The sequence below is a fragment of the Bemisia tabaci genome, chromosome 1 (genome assembly GCF_918797505.1).
Source record: "Bemisia tabaci chromosome 1, PGI_BMITA_v3".
Taxonomy (NCBI): domain Eukaryota; kingdom Metazoa; phylum Arthropoda; class Insecta; order Hemiptera; family Aleyrodidae; genus Bemisia; species Bemisia tabaci.
The window spans coordinates 73,842,781-73,859,108 of NC_092793.1; the positions used below are offsets into that span (position 1 = coordinate 73,842,781).

Here is a 16,328-nt window from a genome sequence, read left to right on the forward strand (position 1 = left end):
GTCCGATTGTTCTCTCGGGGAGACGGCGTAAATCGTACCCGAGTCTCGAACGAGAAAACCAGCTAAAACCGCGTATCCGCCTAGGATTAATATCGGAGTTACGCGCTTCTAACGGGGGGCCGTTTCCCTGGACGACGTTTTCTCCGGACGACACGATCAGATAACCCGGAGCCCGGAGACAAATGAGTCGGTGCGGCTAAAGCCCTTTTAGCCGCTGCCTCTTGGCGGCCTCCGCATCAACGCCGAGGAAACCGGAAAAACTTGTAAAACGAAAATGACCCGGCTAATTATAATGAGTATCCGATAGCATCGATGGATTTCTGATCCGAAAATTTTACGGACGCGTGGTCCAAGCTGCCAGCTTTTGGTAGCGACCCGTGCCCGCGGCCAACGTGAAGGATTTTCAGGACCGTTGCCGCATCATATGAAAAAATACAAGAGAGGGGGTTTTCCCTGACCGCCATGCGCACCAGCCCTCGACGGGTGCTTCGTTCTTGCTTTGCGCTGATAATAAGTCGATAGAAAACTGCATCCTGATAAGGGGCTGTCCCTAAATTACGTGACGCACTTTTTTGGCATTTTTGATCCCCTCCCCCTTCCCCTCGTGTAACGCTTTAGTGACGTAGGTCCCTATTCATTAACACAAAAAAACAAAATGGCGGAAAGCTTTCCTTGAACCCCCTCCCCCTAGAGCGTCACGTAATTTAGGGACAGCCCCTAACTGGATCCTTGCAAGGAACCACAATGATTTGGCAACTACAAAAAGTAAAAAATGCAGAAGAAAATGTCTATGAGTTCGACAAACTTTAAGGTATTTTAAAACGTGACTAAAAATTTGCAGTACTCTTATTGTATCCACCCGTATTATTTTAGTTTCTTTCCTGGTGAATTATTGTATTACCGTGCACGGATCCGCTCCCAAAGTATTATTGCTGAATTTTACTGGCAAAATTGTCCGTTCTGCGCTGAAATTTTGCGGGCATCCTTAAACCTCCCTCAATCATCGTGTAAACCAAATGGGACTCTTGAGGGAAAGGAGCTGTTTAATGAACGACTATAAACACGGCCTTTAAAGTGGATATTCAGTTTTTGCCCAATGTATTCTGGGTACGATCGATATATCTCAAATTATATCCTTCAGTTGAAACTGGGAAAATCTAAATTTCAGTCTGAAGATATACATCATTGAAGAATGTTCGTGCCGGAAATCATCTTCCAAAATATTAAAACAAAGTCAAAAGTACTGTTTCTAATTCACTATCGATATCGATACATTGAAATTGGTTGCAAAATAGAAACAGTACTTTTGACTTTATTTCAAGATTTTGGAGGGTGATTTTCGGCACAAACACTCTTCAATGATTTGTTTAATGACTGAAATTTAGATTTTCCCAAAATAATTCACCAACAGGTTAAAATTTGAGATGCATCGATCATACCCAGAATGCATTGCGCGAAAGCTGAAGATCCACCTTGATAATTGAACGGACTGGCAGCGCAGTTGGGAAGAGCCAGAGGGAATGAAAGAGGCCATTAGCAGCGTCCGTCAAAGGTGAAGTGAAGCGCAAGCCCTTTATAATCTGACCAACTCCTCGATAATTAGCTCCTTATCTCCTTAATTTATTTATTAACTCGAAGAATCTTGTCCAATCTGAAGCCGAATGATCGACTGGCTTGCTTCTCGAGCTTACGACTTCCAGCCGATAACGGTCGAATCGGACCGAGTGTCGTCCTCGGATTCAGACTGACGGACGGGCTGGAGGCCCATCTCATTAACCTCTTTGCCTCTTGTGCATAAATTCAGGTTGGAAACTACGGTCGGTCAGTCCATGCTTAGTAATAGATTGTGGATGTAGTTTATTCGGTCATTGTTAGAAATTTTCTTCAGAAGAACTCGGGTCTTCCTGCGTGAAATATAGACCTCATGTGAGGTTTCTGAAATTATTCATGAGATACATTTGAATCGTAAATTTTGCAAAATCCTTTGTCAATGTGTTTCAAATGCGCAAAATGTCTAAGACAGTAGATTCCTTTCTCATCTTTCTAGTTTCTGGGGGAAGGGGGAGGGGGCGCTCTCTAAAGTATTAGATTATTAATTGCACATGAGGCAAAAAAAGGGCGAAATTCGAAGATTTCGAGCAACGGTTTCCGGTCGTCATCGCAATACTAGCACCTCCCATTGGTTACTGTCGTATCCTAGATAGGGTGAGGAAGGGGTGGATAAATCGTAAATCGAACTTGCGGATAAAACCGAGCGGGATCCAGACCGGACGGCGATCGAGGGAGAGCACAAGCAAGAGACAAGAGACCCTCCGCTGGCCTCTGGGCGACAGGTGGAAACTTCTACTTTCGCGGACAACAACTGTATGGGAGCAACAATCATCTTACCCACGTGGTGGATGATGAGCTTCGAGTGACGTAATGAGCCGAACAAGTTTACCAAACTTCGGTATGTTCAATGAAAAACCCAACACGTTGTTCAACACCCACATTGTCGGTAAGTCAACAGTTGAATGTTGAAATCCCGAAAGTAAAAGCTTCCACCATTGCCAAGATATCAGTGGAGGGTCTCTTGTCTCCGACTCGGCACCAGTGCAGAAGAGTGGTGCTAAAACGACGCTTATTTTTCACTTAGAGCCCGATCTTACACGGACTCGACCGGACAGAGTCATATTTCACGAGTTAATGTAGCAACTCCGAAGCCACCGAATAAGACAACCAATCCGCTGCGAGACCCGAGAGGGTGGTGGAATAAAACACACTCCGCCGGGGTCGGTCCGGGTCGGAGAGATCATATTACTGGGTATAAACTAAGTCACCGGACTCGGAATCGCGATTTTTGCGCGCGAACCTGCTCAGGTCCGCCTTACAACGGAACTCAACAGTATGTGCGTTTTGGCGTGAGCCTTGGTACCAGCAAGAACACCCGTTGTCCGCGGATCACGCTGGAGTGGATATAACGTACTGTTGTGCATCGTGGCACGGGCTACAGGTGGCCGTAAATAACGCTCGGCCGCGATAAAACACTTTAATTGAGATTGTATATCAAGGCTGAATATTATAATAGTTGTAAGATACTTGATACGCGCGTAAACACCGCACTTTCCTCCCACGCTGGCTCCGAAACGCGAGCCGGCTCTGCCTCGCTGAGGAAGAACGCCGTATCAACATTCAGACGTTGTCGAATTTCTAGTAACAAAACAAGTATTTTTTTCACAAATTTGTGAATGTATCTCTCCGAAATTTCCAGACGAATTAGATTACATTGTGAATGAAATTCTGTGAGCATTTCAAAGATGAATATACTCGCAATTTTCAGAAAATTCCGTTTTCATCACGATAAATTTGGCAAAGCCTAAACGCTCTTGTGGTGTTTCATCTTGAGTGCGGAACGTTCTGCTCTTGGACAGGTTACATCTCAATGTTGGGATTTTAGCGCGGCAAACTCCACTAGAAGACCTCTCACTTTCGGTCGTGTGAAGGGAGTTCCTGTTACGAGGAAGGAGGTTTCCTGGGGGAGAACGGCGTTGATCATTTGAAAATCGCCAACTTTTCCCGGATGATATATTAATTGTTGCGAAAAGTTAAGGCCGTTTCAGTATTATAAGAAAGCAATTTGGCCGAATTTTTGACCCGCCCGCCCCCATGTGGTGCTCCCGTAAGACAACCTCTTCTCCGCCCTTTTTTTGATTGAGAATTACGGTGTAAGCCTGAAAACTAGCTCAAAACTGTGCATGGAAACGCCAACTTATGGAGGTGGACATTCTGTTATCCGCATAAACTAACGTAGTTCTCTTTTAATTATGACCTTAATTTTTAGTAATTTTTTTATTTTCTTTTTGCTTAAAAGTTGAAAATTATCGTTAGCTCTGTGAAACTTTACATCTAGCAGCGGTTTGTTGAATAAAAAATATCAGTCTGCGATGGAATCTACAGTCTCTTCGTCATTATACACCGTACTAAATCAAATTGTTTGCCCGGTTCCAAACGCGCAGAGTGCACCACATAAAACATGACCTCATTTTCAGCAGATGACATAATGGTTAACTTCGAGCAATGCATAGCATCATTGATTATTGGTCGATCAAAATGTGATTAAATACGCGAAAAAAAATTCACCTGCGTACATTTACAGTAACTCAGCGTGTTTACGGTGCGCCACACATGGCTTTATTTATTTTGTTGTTTAGCTTTTTCTCGGAGTTTGCTGCTGATGAGGTAAGAGCAGTAAAAATATCATATTTAATGCGCAAAGAGAAACAAATAAACAATGAGAGGAGCATTGATAAAACAAGACAAAACAAAAATTTCACTTATCAAAATTCCATACGACTTTTTTCATTTGTGACGGAGCATTAACCACACCCTTCACCTAAAAAATTTCTAGGTTACAATATACTACATACAGGTTTTGTAAACTATGGAAATGTATTACATGCACCTCAAAGCGCAGTCACTTTAAATTGGAGTAAAAGTTAGTGCCAAAACTAACCAGATTAAGGGAGACATTATGCTAAAAAACTTCATTACATTCAAAACATCTTTACATTATTTTAATATTCCGTGCAGTGAAAAACAAGACAAATTGGTGATTTTGCGTGTGAAATGTTTCAAAAAGACATGCCGCGTTGTGCTTCTCACCGACGAGAAAATAGTCAATCTTTCATCGTTTCAGCCAAAAAAAGCCACCAAATGTGCCCCTCACCCAAAATCTGAGAAAAATTTGGAGTTCTGCATCAATTAAAAGGTACAATTTGTCTGACTAACTCGTTTATAATTGTGCTTCAATCAAATTAGTACTAAACACCAAGAAAATTGATTCATTTCGAGGCAAAAATAAATGGGGCTTAGGTATTCATAATTGGAGACCGATCAATGTCCTATGACTGTCCGGTCATGAGGAGGTCCTATTTACTTTTACTAGAATTAATGTCAACTATAGTCGGTGATATGGCGGTATGAGTAGTCAGTGTAAAGCGCAGATTTTGTTGATAAGTAGCATTAACTAAAATGATTTGGCTCAGCGACGGAAACATTGTTTTTTCTAATTTTTTCAGTGAAATTCCGGCTTATTTTTTGGGAAATTCTACGCAGCTTAGCTAGCCAAATTTGGCAATATAATGAATTAAGTAGGGGACGCCCAGTGAGAGGTTGGCGACAGGGGGTGTTAAATGAGATAAGAGATTGTCAACTCCCTGATGACCTGTGGGAAGACCGGGCTTTGTGGCGATTAGGCGTCGCACAGCGCCAAAGAGCGCTATAAAAGCGACTCATATATATAATATATATAATATTATATATATATATATATATATATATATATATATGAATTAAGTAGTGTGATAAGCACACAACCTAACAACCTTTGTAAAATCCTACCCAGGATGTAAATAAAGTACACGAAAAAAATGAGATTATGGCTGGGCGCTAAAATTGCTTCACCTCATACCTCACAGGGGTAGGCCCCAGCCCTACCTGGACAGGGTACAGTCCTCACCAAGTAGGGCTGAACCCTGAAGCAGGTAGGTTTGGGCTCTACCCGCGCCGGGCCTGCCCCTATGGGGTATGAGGTAAAGCAATTTTAACTACACGGAAAAAACAAGACTAGTGTTGAGCACTACTGGCCGTTTAGTGGGGAGTAGTTGAGGGCTGGCGTCTAAGCGCTGTACAGCTCAACACCGGAAGGCAGTTCAGGTGGGCACTGAACATGAGTAGTGCTAATCAGATGCTGCGAGACGTAGTTGCGCTTAACAGGTGTAAATTCACCCATGAGACGTCGGAGTCACGATAGCCTGGTGGTAACGCGCTGGTCTTCCACCGGCGCAACCCGAGTTCGATCCCAGGCGGAGGCGTTTCATATTTTACGCTCGCTCCAAAGTCACTTTAGGGCTTGACACTACTTCTTCCTTAGTGACCCAGCCTCGAGCTGTTTAGTGCCCAGCACTCCTCTGACTTGCTGGCTCCATTTGATCTAACCCTCGTTAGTGCCCAGCACTAACATGTAGGTCCCAACCCTAAGCTCGTTTTTTCCGTGTACCCGGCTAGGGCTGGGACCTTCCGCGCAGGCACCAGCCCTAAACTCGTTTTTTCCGTGTACCCATACTATTCTATTCTATGCTATTCTATTCTTTTTTGGTAAATACATGCCAAATCAGCATACACTTACCTCAGAATGAAATTCACTTAAACCGCATGCACTATGCACGGTGTGGAATTTTTTAATTCTTCATTAAATGTTTAACAAATGGTTCTTTGATAGCATCCATAAAAATTCCCTTATTTTACCCTAAAAATTTCAGGAAATTACGACAATAACGGCTGATACAAAAACTCTGAAGGAGTTGATGCATGAGCACCAGGATTTAGAGCGGTGGCGACACGAAAAGCTTCTGGAAGCCAGAGAAGCTCCTCAAGTCATGGAAAATAAGGATGCGGTAGAATTTTTGAACGGACTAGAAGAAATTCACTATGCGTACATGAAACGCCACGAGTACCATGAAACTGTCCTCAGGATGATTCGCATTCATGGAAAGTCGCTGAAGAACCCATCGGAAACTATTAGGAAGGTACTTCAGTAAACTTGAAAATGAGTGATAAAAACGTGAGCCAAAGATGCATATTTAATTATGCATTATTAATTATTTTATTTTACTTACATGGCCGGATTAAGGGGGTGGCCACTTGGGCCGCGGCCCATGGCGGCAAATTCAGGGGGCGGCAAATTTTGCAATTTTTTTTTAATGTGGGTATAAAAATAAAATTGCAAACGGGAAAAGGCGACAAAATCTTGCATTTCCTGTGAGTATCGTAATTTCTAATTTTGTCGTTTCGCGGTGATACAGAAGACAGCACCTTTAATTAGTCAAGTTATGAGAGAAACGAAACACGGAATTTGGCCAGAACGCTCATTTATGAACATTCTTGGCTGTTTTGGTCTGACATTGGTATCTAAATTTTGTCAGTGACATTTTTGTGTCAGAAGGTTGGCTGCCCTTTCATTAGTCTAGTTGAGAGAGAAACCAAACACGCAATTTTGCCTGGAGCGGCGCGGCGAAGAGAGCAATGATGACGAGGACTTAAGATGAAAAGGGGAGGCCCTCGGCACGGCGGTCGGCATATAACACATATTAGCGCCTACAAGACTGCATGAATACTTCACGCATAGCGTCAAATCAAGTGCGGTCAGCAGCGGCCGCCGTGTAACGCATAGCGCCTTCAAGACTGCATGAATACTTCACGCATTGCGTCAAACACAGTGCGTTCAGCAGCGGTCGGCGTGAAATGCATAGCGCCTACAAGACTGCATGAATACTTCACGCATAGCGTCAAATCAAGTGCGGTCAGCAGCGGCCGCCGTGTAACGCATAGCGCCTTCAAGACTGCATGAATACTTCACGCATTGCGTCAAACACAGTGCGTTCAGCAGCGGTCGGCGTGAAATGCATAGCGCCTACAAGAGTGCAGGAATACTTCACGCATTGCGCCATACAAAGTGCGATCAGCACGGCGCGGTGGTGGAAGTTAAAATTATTGAACCTCATTTATGATTGTTCTTACATAATTTTTTCGTTCATTTCTTATAAATGGAAGGCATTGTCCACACAGAGACAGGTTTACGGAACTTAACTTTCGCGCCAAGATCCTTGAATTTTTGCTAGTAGTGTTGACTCCGCAAAAAATGTATCCAACACGAGTAAATGCGTCTTATGCATCTCTCTCCCTCTGGCACGTTCACTTGACGGTTTTTATTGATGTTTCAAAACGAATAAGATGGGGGCGGCAAAATACAGGCGGCCCATGGGCGGCAAGTAGGTAAATCCGGCCCTGTTTTACTATGCATCTTTGGCTCACGTTTTTATTTCTCATAATTATATATTTAGAGGTAACATGCGGCTCAACAATTTTTCAAACTTGAAAATGTTGGAAAGAGAGGTATATTTGGCAATAATAGATATTTATCAATAACTTAAATGTAGTCTCAAAGCGAAAAAGAACATTCATACGTAGAGAAACATTTTTTTAAGATGGCCGCTTTTTTAAATTAGGTGAAAAATTAAGCATTTGAGTCGTTGACTTTATACTAATATTATATCGACAGAGAAAAAATAAGTTTCGAAAAGTTGAGTCATTTTTTACGCTTATTAAAAAGGTAAAGTTATACTGTAACTTATATGCTATAACAAATATAGCATTTTCATGGATTTAACCCTCTCAAAACTACATGTTCTTGAACTGCGAGGAACTTGAATTAATTTAAATAATTTCAAACCACCGCAGCCAAGGTTTGATTTAACATTTTGAAGCATTTTTGCATCCTAAGTCCTGTAAAACACTATCCTCCTAAGAACTGTGGTCATTGTTAAAAAATATTTTTTCTCCGTTTCAGATCTTGAATTGTGTAAAAGATCTCGAAACCACATGGAAAAAGCACGAGAGCCTTCTACTGGGAAAGAACTGCCAGAAAGTGATGAAAACAACAGAAGAGCCCTTCTTAGATTTACCTGAAATTAAAGAATTGCTTCCAGCATTTGCCAAATCTACCGTTCAGTATTACGAGTTGATCCCCTTATTTGAAGCCGAAGTCGAAGCCTCTCCTCTAGCTAAATATGTATTCACTTCTTAAAACGTCTGAGACGCCCCCGACTAGTTCAGTTCTTAAAAAGAGGCATGTGTACGAACAAATGCAGATAACTTGCAATAGAATGTGTAATCAACAAAGACAAAATTAAAATATTTATTACAATTAATTATGAAACCCACAATTTCGTCTCTTACATTTTTTATCCCAGTAGTGGACCCGATCTCGCAGTATGTGTAACCTTTCGCCTCCCTCAGAGAATGTTGAAAATAAACGAAACGAGGATTTTTTCTCACGAGGAACAGCGGTTGCACCTGAGGGACATTTTGCCACCCTTGCCCTCACCGGTGGAACTTTATGATGCAAATTTTGAGGAGGCAAAATTGATACGAATAGGGAGTAAGAATTGTGCACTTATTTCTGCGCCTTTAAATGTCAAGAGGGCAAGAGGACATCTCCGGTGCATTCAAGTACTTTGTCTTATTGTGAGGTGTGGATGAGGGTATGTGTGTCAATATGACGATTTTAAAATTAGCTCTGCTTTTTATTCGAAGATAAATTGGATTGCATTTTGCAAAAAGGAACCACTAGTATTGCAATGATGCTAAGATTTCTGATGATTCAAGATTTTTTGATGAAAAGAACTTCATCTTTTGCAATAAAATTGTTGAAATCGTGAAAAACTATGAAATTTAGATGGTAATTTTTGTCTTAAATTTACAGTTTTTAGCGAGTAAAATAGAAACTATTAATGGATAATCGGGTTTTTCCTCCAAGACAAAAGAAGTTGCACAGTCTTAGCAACATTGCAATGCTAGTGGTTCCTTTTTGCAAAATGTAATCCAATTATTGATGATGATATGTAATATAAAACATTATGTCCCCCTAAATTTCCTTGAGGAGGCAGTAGGAGGAAACGCCACTGCAGCTGCGTGCTCTGTCGACAAAAATTTCCATTCGGCTTGATAAAATACGCGTATTTTGTCAACGACTAACCTCTGTTCTGAATCCTCTTTCTGAATCGCGATTGAGAAAGAAGGGGTTTATGGAATTGACAAAACTTAAATAAAAATGAAGTAGGATCAGCAGGCACTGGCGGGCTGAAATGGCCTGTTCTGCTGAAGCTAAATTGTGTATCAAAATCCAAACCACCATTAAATTCAAACCTTCCGCACTTTTTTCAGACTCCTTTAGTAAGTCCCTGGGAAGCAAACATTTCAACTCCGCTCAGGTACCACCAAAATCAATCAAGCTTATACATACCATCTCCGGGGCACGGCACCGATGGACAGTCGGACACACCTCTGTAAGTCTCGTATTCAAACGGTCTGAGAAAGGTGGTAACCACGGCCAACGTCTCTAACGCAATCGATCTCGATGCTACCTCGAAACATCGAAGATCGCGATACATACCCCAATAAAGCTACAACAAACATCGAGAGAATGAAAATCGACTCGTATCGCTGCACAATGACAGAGCGACATATGGCCGATACGATCATTTCCATCGCTCAGATTTGATTCTATTCTAATTCCCGGCCGACTTTTCCCTTATTCGATTAAGCCCCGATCTGTTTAATAGTGATAACACGCTCCGCGATTGTTGCGGTCGGGATGACTGCACTTTTAATATCCGCCCGGCTCGCTCGATGGAGTGGGTTTGCCGCTGGACAAATGCTCTCGAAATAAATAACCCATTGTAGTTACTTTTGTAATGGGAGAGAGTTATTTTCGGTCGACACTTGAGTTTCTTGGCTTTTCGGGTCCGAGTTATGTCCGTTAGCGGTCTCTGATGTTCGGAATTGGATCGTGGACCTCAGATCGATTTTAATTGTGTCGAGGGGTTATGAACATGTACCGGGCATACCACCCCACAAAATTACACTTCAAACTTGCGTCATGAAGGTATTTATTATGTCAATGAACACTCGTCGGGTGCATTTGGTTTTTAATAGCTATTTATGCGTATGCTTATGTACGGCGAGAAGCTACTCACTACTGCGGGCTGCGTTTGAAGTTATATTTTAGATGGGGAGGAAAGTTAATGTAAAAAAGTCATAAATCCCAGTTTTGAGATTGAAAGCAAGAATCCAAGTTTTGAAGTTTATTCACTTTGAAATTTATTTACTTCACTTTTAAATAAAATGACTTTTCACTATTCTGTACGTACTTTTCTACTCTTCGGCTGAAGTTCCCTCTCCTTCCCCCATTTTTTTAAAAAAAATAAGCACTTATTAAAATAACTGAACTCGCAGGCAAAAACTCCAGTCTGAAGGCAAATAATTTAAGTTGTAAAAAATTATTGATGTTGGAAAATTTTTGGGTCAGAAGAAGAAGTAGGGAATCACGATTCGTGAATTACTCCTATAGTTGGGCATTTTCTCATTTTATCAACCTCTCAATAATAATTAAAGTTCATGTGGTTCTGATTTTTTATGACTCTCACGAGAGTAGGCTAGCAAGCGTTAAGCCCTGCACTTCTGATTATCATCACGGCCCCAATATTGCTACATTATTATTTTTGTCCTAATTTTATTTAAAAATGTTTGAACCTTTTTATTCGTGCTTAGGCGGGAGTGAGCAACTTTTTACTTATCTAGGGGGTACGCCCGGTGTTCGCCTCGCGATCCGACCCTCCAAAACGCTTCGCGCACCAGCATTATGCGTTACGCGTTCCTCATATGATTTCATATTTTAGAGTATGATCTGTAGTGGTGCGATTATGATTATCTCAAGAAGAAACTTCGCAAATCCTTCAAAACCAGTATACAATAAACACAACTTTTGACCGAAGTTATTTATCACTTGGAGTTTATTTTGACTCCTCAGTAGCACCCGTGTTTTTGGCCGAGCATGGAACCCACAGAGTCATCAATCACCGTTAATCAGCCTAATAAGCGCATCACGGCAGATTAGTCTCCGTTGTTTCATCGCCGTCATCGCGGATGGAGCCGCGAGCGACGAGACACCGAACAGCGCAATGCTGAAGTGGGACACCGGGTCAGGAATCGGAGAGCTTCCGCGTCGAACTTTCGGCTGAAGTTTTACAGCCCCCGGCCAAGGCCGCCACCAAGGGGGACGCGGACGCGGGAGTCCTGGATCCGTGGTGTCATCATTACTCACCGGGCCTCGGGGGTGGGGGAAGATGGGGGGTAAGGGGAGGGGGGCGATGCATTTGTCGGGCTCACGAGGCGTAAAATCTGTTCGATGAAGTCGGTCGGAGCCGCGGCCTTTGTTCGATGATTTAGACAACTACTGGAGAAGCACAACATGGAGAGCGCGACGCGTCTATCTTCCGTGGGTTGCCGGATCGTTAAGGGCTTATTTTAGGGGGACCTGGGGGAGGAGCGCCACCCTTAAGGATTTAACATATATACTCAGGGATGTAGGAAACAAACGGATTCGTCAAATTAATGAAGTATATGCACTCTTAGGCGTCAAAAATGAGCTCATGCCCAATTTGAGTAAATATATTTTTTGAACATTTTCAATTATGTTGATCCTAAAGGATAGGTATATCGACGGTGCAAGTCGGCAATCACATAACTCGTTTGCGGTGTCTGAAAATCTCCGCAACTATGTTATTTTTTTAAAGAAGAACAAATGGACATGATTCCTTGAAGTTTTTGCAGAATTTTCCTCGCACATAGAAGAAAAATCACGGCAGTTTTAAAGAATTACCATTGAGCAGTTTTCCGTTTAAAAAATAAAGTATGACAGGAAGTCTGCAACGTCGCAAACCGAGTTATGTGATTGCCGACTTTCACCGTCGATATATGAATTGTGCCCCCCTGGTAATAATTGGCGATAAGAGCTGCGTTTCAAAATACCATAGGAATTCTTATAGCCGACTAAAGGAGGCTACAGAAAATCATATAGCTGGCTGTGGAGAAAATCATACGGCCGGGCTATACGAAGCGATAAAAAATTATGCAGCCGGGCTATACACTTTACACTATACACCGGGGCTTTACACTTTATCGCCTGGTTGTTGCTTTTTCGCCATCGATTATAAAAGGCTATAAGAAATTGTGTAGAAAATCGTGTGCTTTGGAAATCATTAAGTTTGATACGGAACCACCTTAATATTGACAAAGCACACATTATATTTCCCTTTAATACATATTTTTTTTTTCATCAATTAAAATGAGAATAATCCATACAGGATGTGCAAACATATCAAAATCATGAGTTGAATAACGCTGACTCCGCCAGATTAAATATTGCGGAGCGGCGCGGGCGACGCACTGGCGCCTACAAACCTAATAAAGCCGGGTTTTCCTCCAACTGGCGCAGCGCACAGCGATCGCGTCAAAAACGCGGTTCTTGGCGCGAATGGCGCGGCTCTGTTCTCCTCGGAATCTGTCACAGGCGTCGTGCGCTGAGTACAGCATCGGCTCTTTCACACTGTTTTTCGTGTTTTTCGATATCAGTGTGGCGTCTATCGTATCAGTGATTTTTAGATTGAATTAATCCAGATAACAATTTAATGAATGAAATATCCAGTCTTACGAGGTTTGCCTAGCTTTGCAGCGATGAGAACCCACACTTTTTCTCTCTTTATGTTGTTCTTGTATTCCGGGCATTTGGGGTTGAAAAGTAATGGGTGCTTTCCAATTTCATTAAGAAACACCTCATCCTCTACAGGCGTGAAGGTAACTTCGGTTGAAGTCATAGTGCAAACAATCAATCAAAATAAAAATTCACGTCTGCTCTTCAGCAAAAACAATAGAACACTGGAATGTGATCATCTGTGATTCGCACTTGGCGTCCAGACAGGACATCCAACAAGGTTTCCAGACAGGACATCGAACGAGGTTTCATCCCGTCGGACCGCGGCTCCTTGCGCCGCGCCAGAGGACGCAGCACCGGTCCCGGACCGGTGCTGCGTCTTTGGGCGCAAGCGTTGGCTCGGTGACGCTTGGCGCTCATCGCGCGCTGTCATTTCGGAGGGAACCGGAAGCATTTGATTTCATGTCTAGCAGTGCAGCGCCGCGCCCAAAACCGCCGTCGCCGTTGCGCGCGCCCTCGCGCTAGTTGGAGGAAAACCCGGCTTAACAGGGATACCTCACGCATTGCGCAACGCGTGAAGTATCCCTGTTAGGTTTGTAGGCGCCAATGCGCGTTTCGCGCTGGCTGCCCGCCTGCCACGGCGCGGCGGCGGTGGCAGCGTGCCACGGCGCTTGAAGCAACTATTTCACATCAGAGGTATTGCACAGTATCATACGAAACTGAAAGCGCTCTAATATATTAGTAATGGCGGGCATCCATCAAAAGTACGGAGCTTTCCTCGCAAAATAAATCAAGATACTACGGCCCAAAAAGAGAGCAGTATTCAAAAAACTCACTAAGTCCTAGCATCCGTAATTAGTAACGCTTAGCATACACTTTATTGCCTGGCTGTTGTTTAGTTGCCATCGGCTATAAAAGGCTATAAGAAATTGTGTAGCCGACTATAGAAGCTATTGGAAATCTTACAGCCGGCTGTAGGTCTAGGGTATTTTGGAACACAGATTCTACTGCCAATTTTTACCAGGGCCTCCATAGACATTTTCATCGCCTTTTGGGCAAGCTGTAGGTTATACGGGATGTATTTTACCGTTTTTCCAAAAGAAATAAAAAAAATGTATTAGTTTAGGAAAATAAAAATAAATACATAACTATAAATTTCATTATTGAAAGCCCACTATATACTCATTCCTATCTGATGATCGCGCGTACTGCGTATCCGCAAAATTGAAGGGGCTTCGACCTATCAAGCAACGCGCGCGCACCGTGCCAACTTGCGAACGTCACAGGGTGCGAATCTGGGTGAAACAGCAGAGAGGCTTCGTTCATAATTTCGAAAGGATGTTATCGCTTTAGTTGGTTATACACTCTCAACTTTTTTATCTATAAGGATGTAAAAAAAGGGTCTATTGAATTTCACTTCAAGTAAGCGGAGGGCAGTATTACGTGCTGTGTTCCTTGAGATGACGTTTTAGACTTAAAGCGAAATAATTGTTAAGTTTAGAAATCGGCAGAAAAGGGTAAAGCTTAACTCAAGACAGCAGTAAGTACAGCTTTTTACGGAATGATGTGGATTTTCTGCTATTTTTCCTGAGATGACGTCAAGTTTTGCGCATCTTCTCAAACTCTCGTTTTTCACGAAGAGGACGAGATTTGCTGTTCAAAACAGTTCATTCAATTCAAATTAGGTGAATTTCGAATGAAACTAAATTTTAAAAATACGGACATTGCTGCTCTCTGATGAAATTTTAGGTCCCAGTCCTGAGGTCATTTTTACCGCGTGATTTTGTGATAATGTTGCAACGGTGGCAAATGCCTCGTGTTCGATAATTAGCGCGTCGTAGCTCGCGGCAGAGTCAAAGACGATTGAGCCTAGGGTTGGTGGCGGGGGGCGGGGGAGGGAGAGGGGGGAGGGGGGCAAAAAGATACAATTACTGTCTCCAGCAGCAGGAGCTGTTGAGGAGTCCCCGAGTTGTGCCGGGACCTGAAATTTCATTCCGACAGACAATGGAAGACCGGGAGAAATGATATTATTTCATTTTTCAGCGCCACTGACTCACTGCACTGCTGAGGGCGAATCGCAGCTAGGCTTCATTAGTCGGCTGAGGCGGTATCACGTAATCGAAGCGACTCTTATCCGTCGCGCCGCGCCCCGCGCCCCATGTCGCACAATGGAAAAATAAAGGTCCAGACTCCCGACTCATATCGAGAGCCGACCGAGTTGAACCTTTTCATGACGATGATGCTGGGCCGCGGTGCGGAGAAAGTGAGAAAGCGGTTAATGTGCGAAAGCCCCATCGCAATTTTGCGACTGGAATCTATGACGGACTCAGGGAGTGACTGAAGAGTGGGCTAATAGCATTAATTGGACTACATTTGGACGTGTTTATGCTGAAAGGAGCTATGTGTATATGACGCCTTATATGTAACAATGGCGGAGGTAAAAAATTGCCTTTCCGAAACACGCCTAAAAAACTGTTTTGGTCGCACAAAAATCTAATATGTTCGGCTCTGACATAATGTACGGATCTCGAAAATGACATCTCGAGAATTTTCTCAAAATTTTCTCGATGCCAAAACAGTTTTCTGAACTTGTCTCGAAAAGGTAATTTTTCACATCCGCCATTGTTACATGTAAGTCCTCATATAGAGTTTGGGGAACATAGTTCCTTTTAGCATAAATACGTTAATTTTGCAAGAAGGAACTAACCATTTCTACCACGGAACGGGCCTGTGGCAAACTTCAGCTAGAGGAAAAAGAAGAGTTGTTTCGCATAGAAAATGACTCAAAAATCAGGATGAGTGAAATTTTGAAGGAAATTAGATTCTTGGAATAAAAGCGAGAAACTTTAATTTTGTACATTACCTTGTTTAATTGGACGTATTTCTATCAAACGGAATTAAGCGCCATAGGGGAGGAAGGGAGACGGGGGCTTGGATTGGCGGGTGCTGCGGAACGCGATGCTCGTTCCGCCCTATACTCGCAATGCTTTTCCATGGCGCTTAGTTCCGTTTGACAGAACGCGCTATACGGGATTCTAATATCCTCAAAAGGCACTCAATTTGGCGCTCAGTTCTGTTTAACAGAAATACGTCCAATTTGGACTGGGACGAAATGTATTAGACCTGGAGAAAAAGAAGGAGAGATCATGTAGGAGAAGATGACCCGAACAACGGATGCTAAGGCTGCTCCAGTTTCCACGGAGACGTCAATAACCAAAAAGAAGACACACTCCATTAC

At 42.8% G+C, this 16,328-nt stretch overlaps 2 protein-coding genes across 3 annotated transcripts in view; one reads left to right on the forward strand and one right to left on the reverse strand.

Moving 5' to 3' along the window:
• LOC140226093 (uncharacterized) overlaps positions 1–16,328 on the reverse strand; it is a 120,635-nt gene that overhangs the window by 73,213 nt on the left and 31,094 nt on the right. The window lies entirely within an intron of this gene.
• Positions 4,069–8,762, forward strand: LOC109033216 (uncharacterized). Of its 2 annotated transcripts, none has more exons than XM_072306575.1 (3): positions 4,069–4,218; positions 6,300–6,566; positions 8,387–8,762. In XM_072306575.1, exons 1-3 carry the CDS (start codon positions 4,165–4,167, stop codon positions 8,621–8,623), a joined length of 558 nt encoding a protein of 185 aa, XP_072162676.1. In that variant the 5' UTR covers positions 4,069–4,164; the 3' UTR covers positions 8,624–8,762. The 2 variants fall into 2 exon arrangements, with proteins under 2 accessions (XP_072162676.1, XP_072162677.1); XM_072306576.1 differs by lacking the exon at positions 4,069–4,218 and adding an exon at positions 4,548–4,747.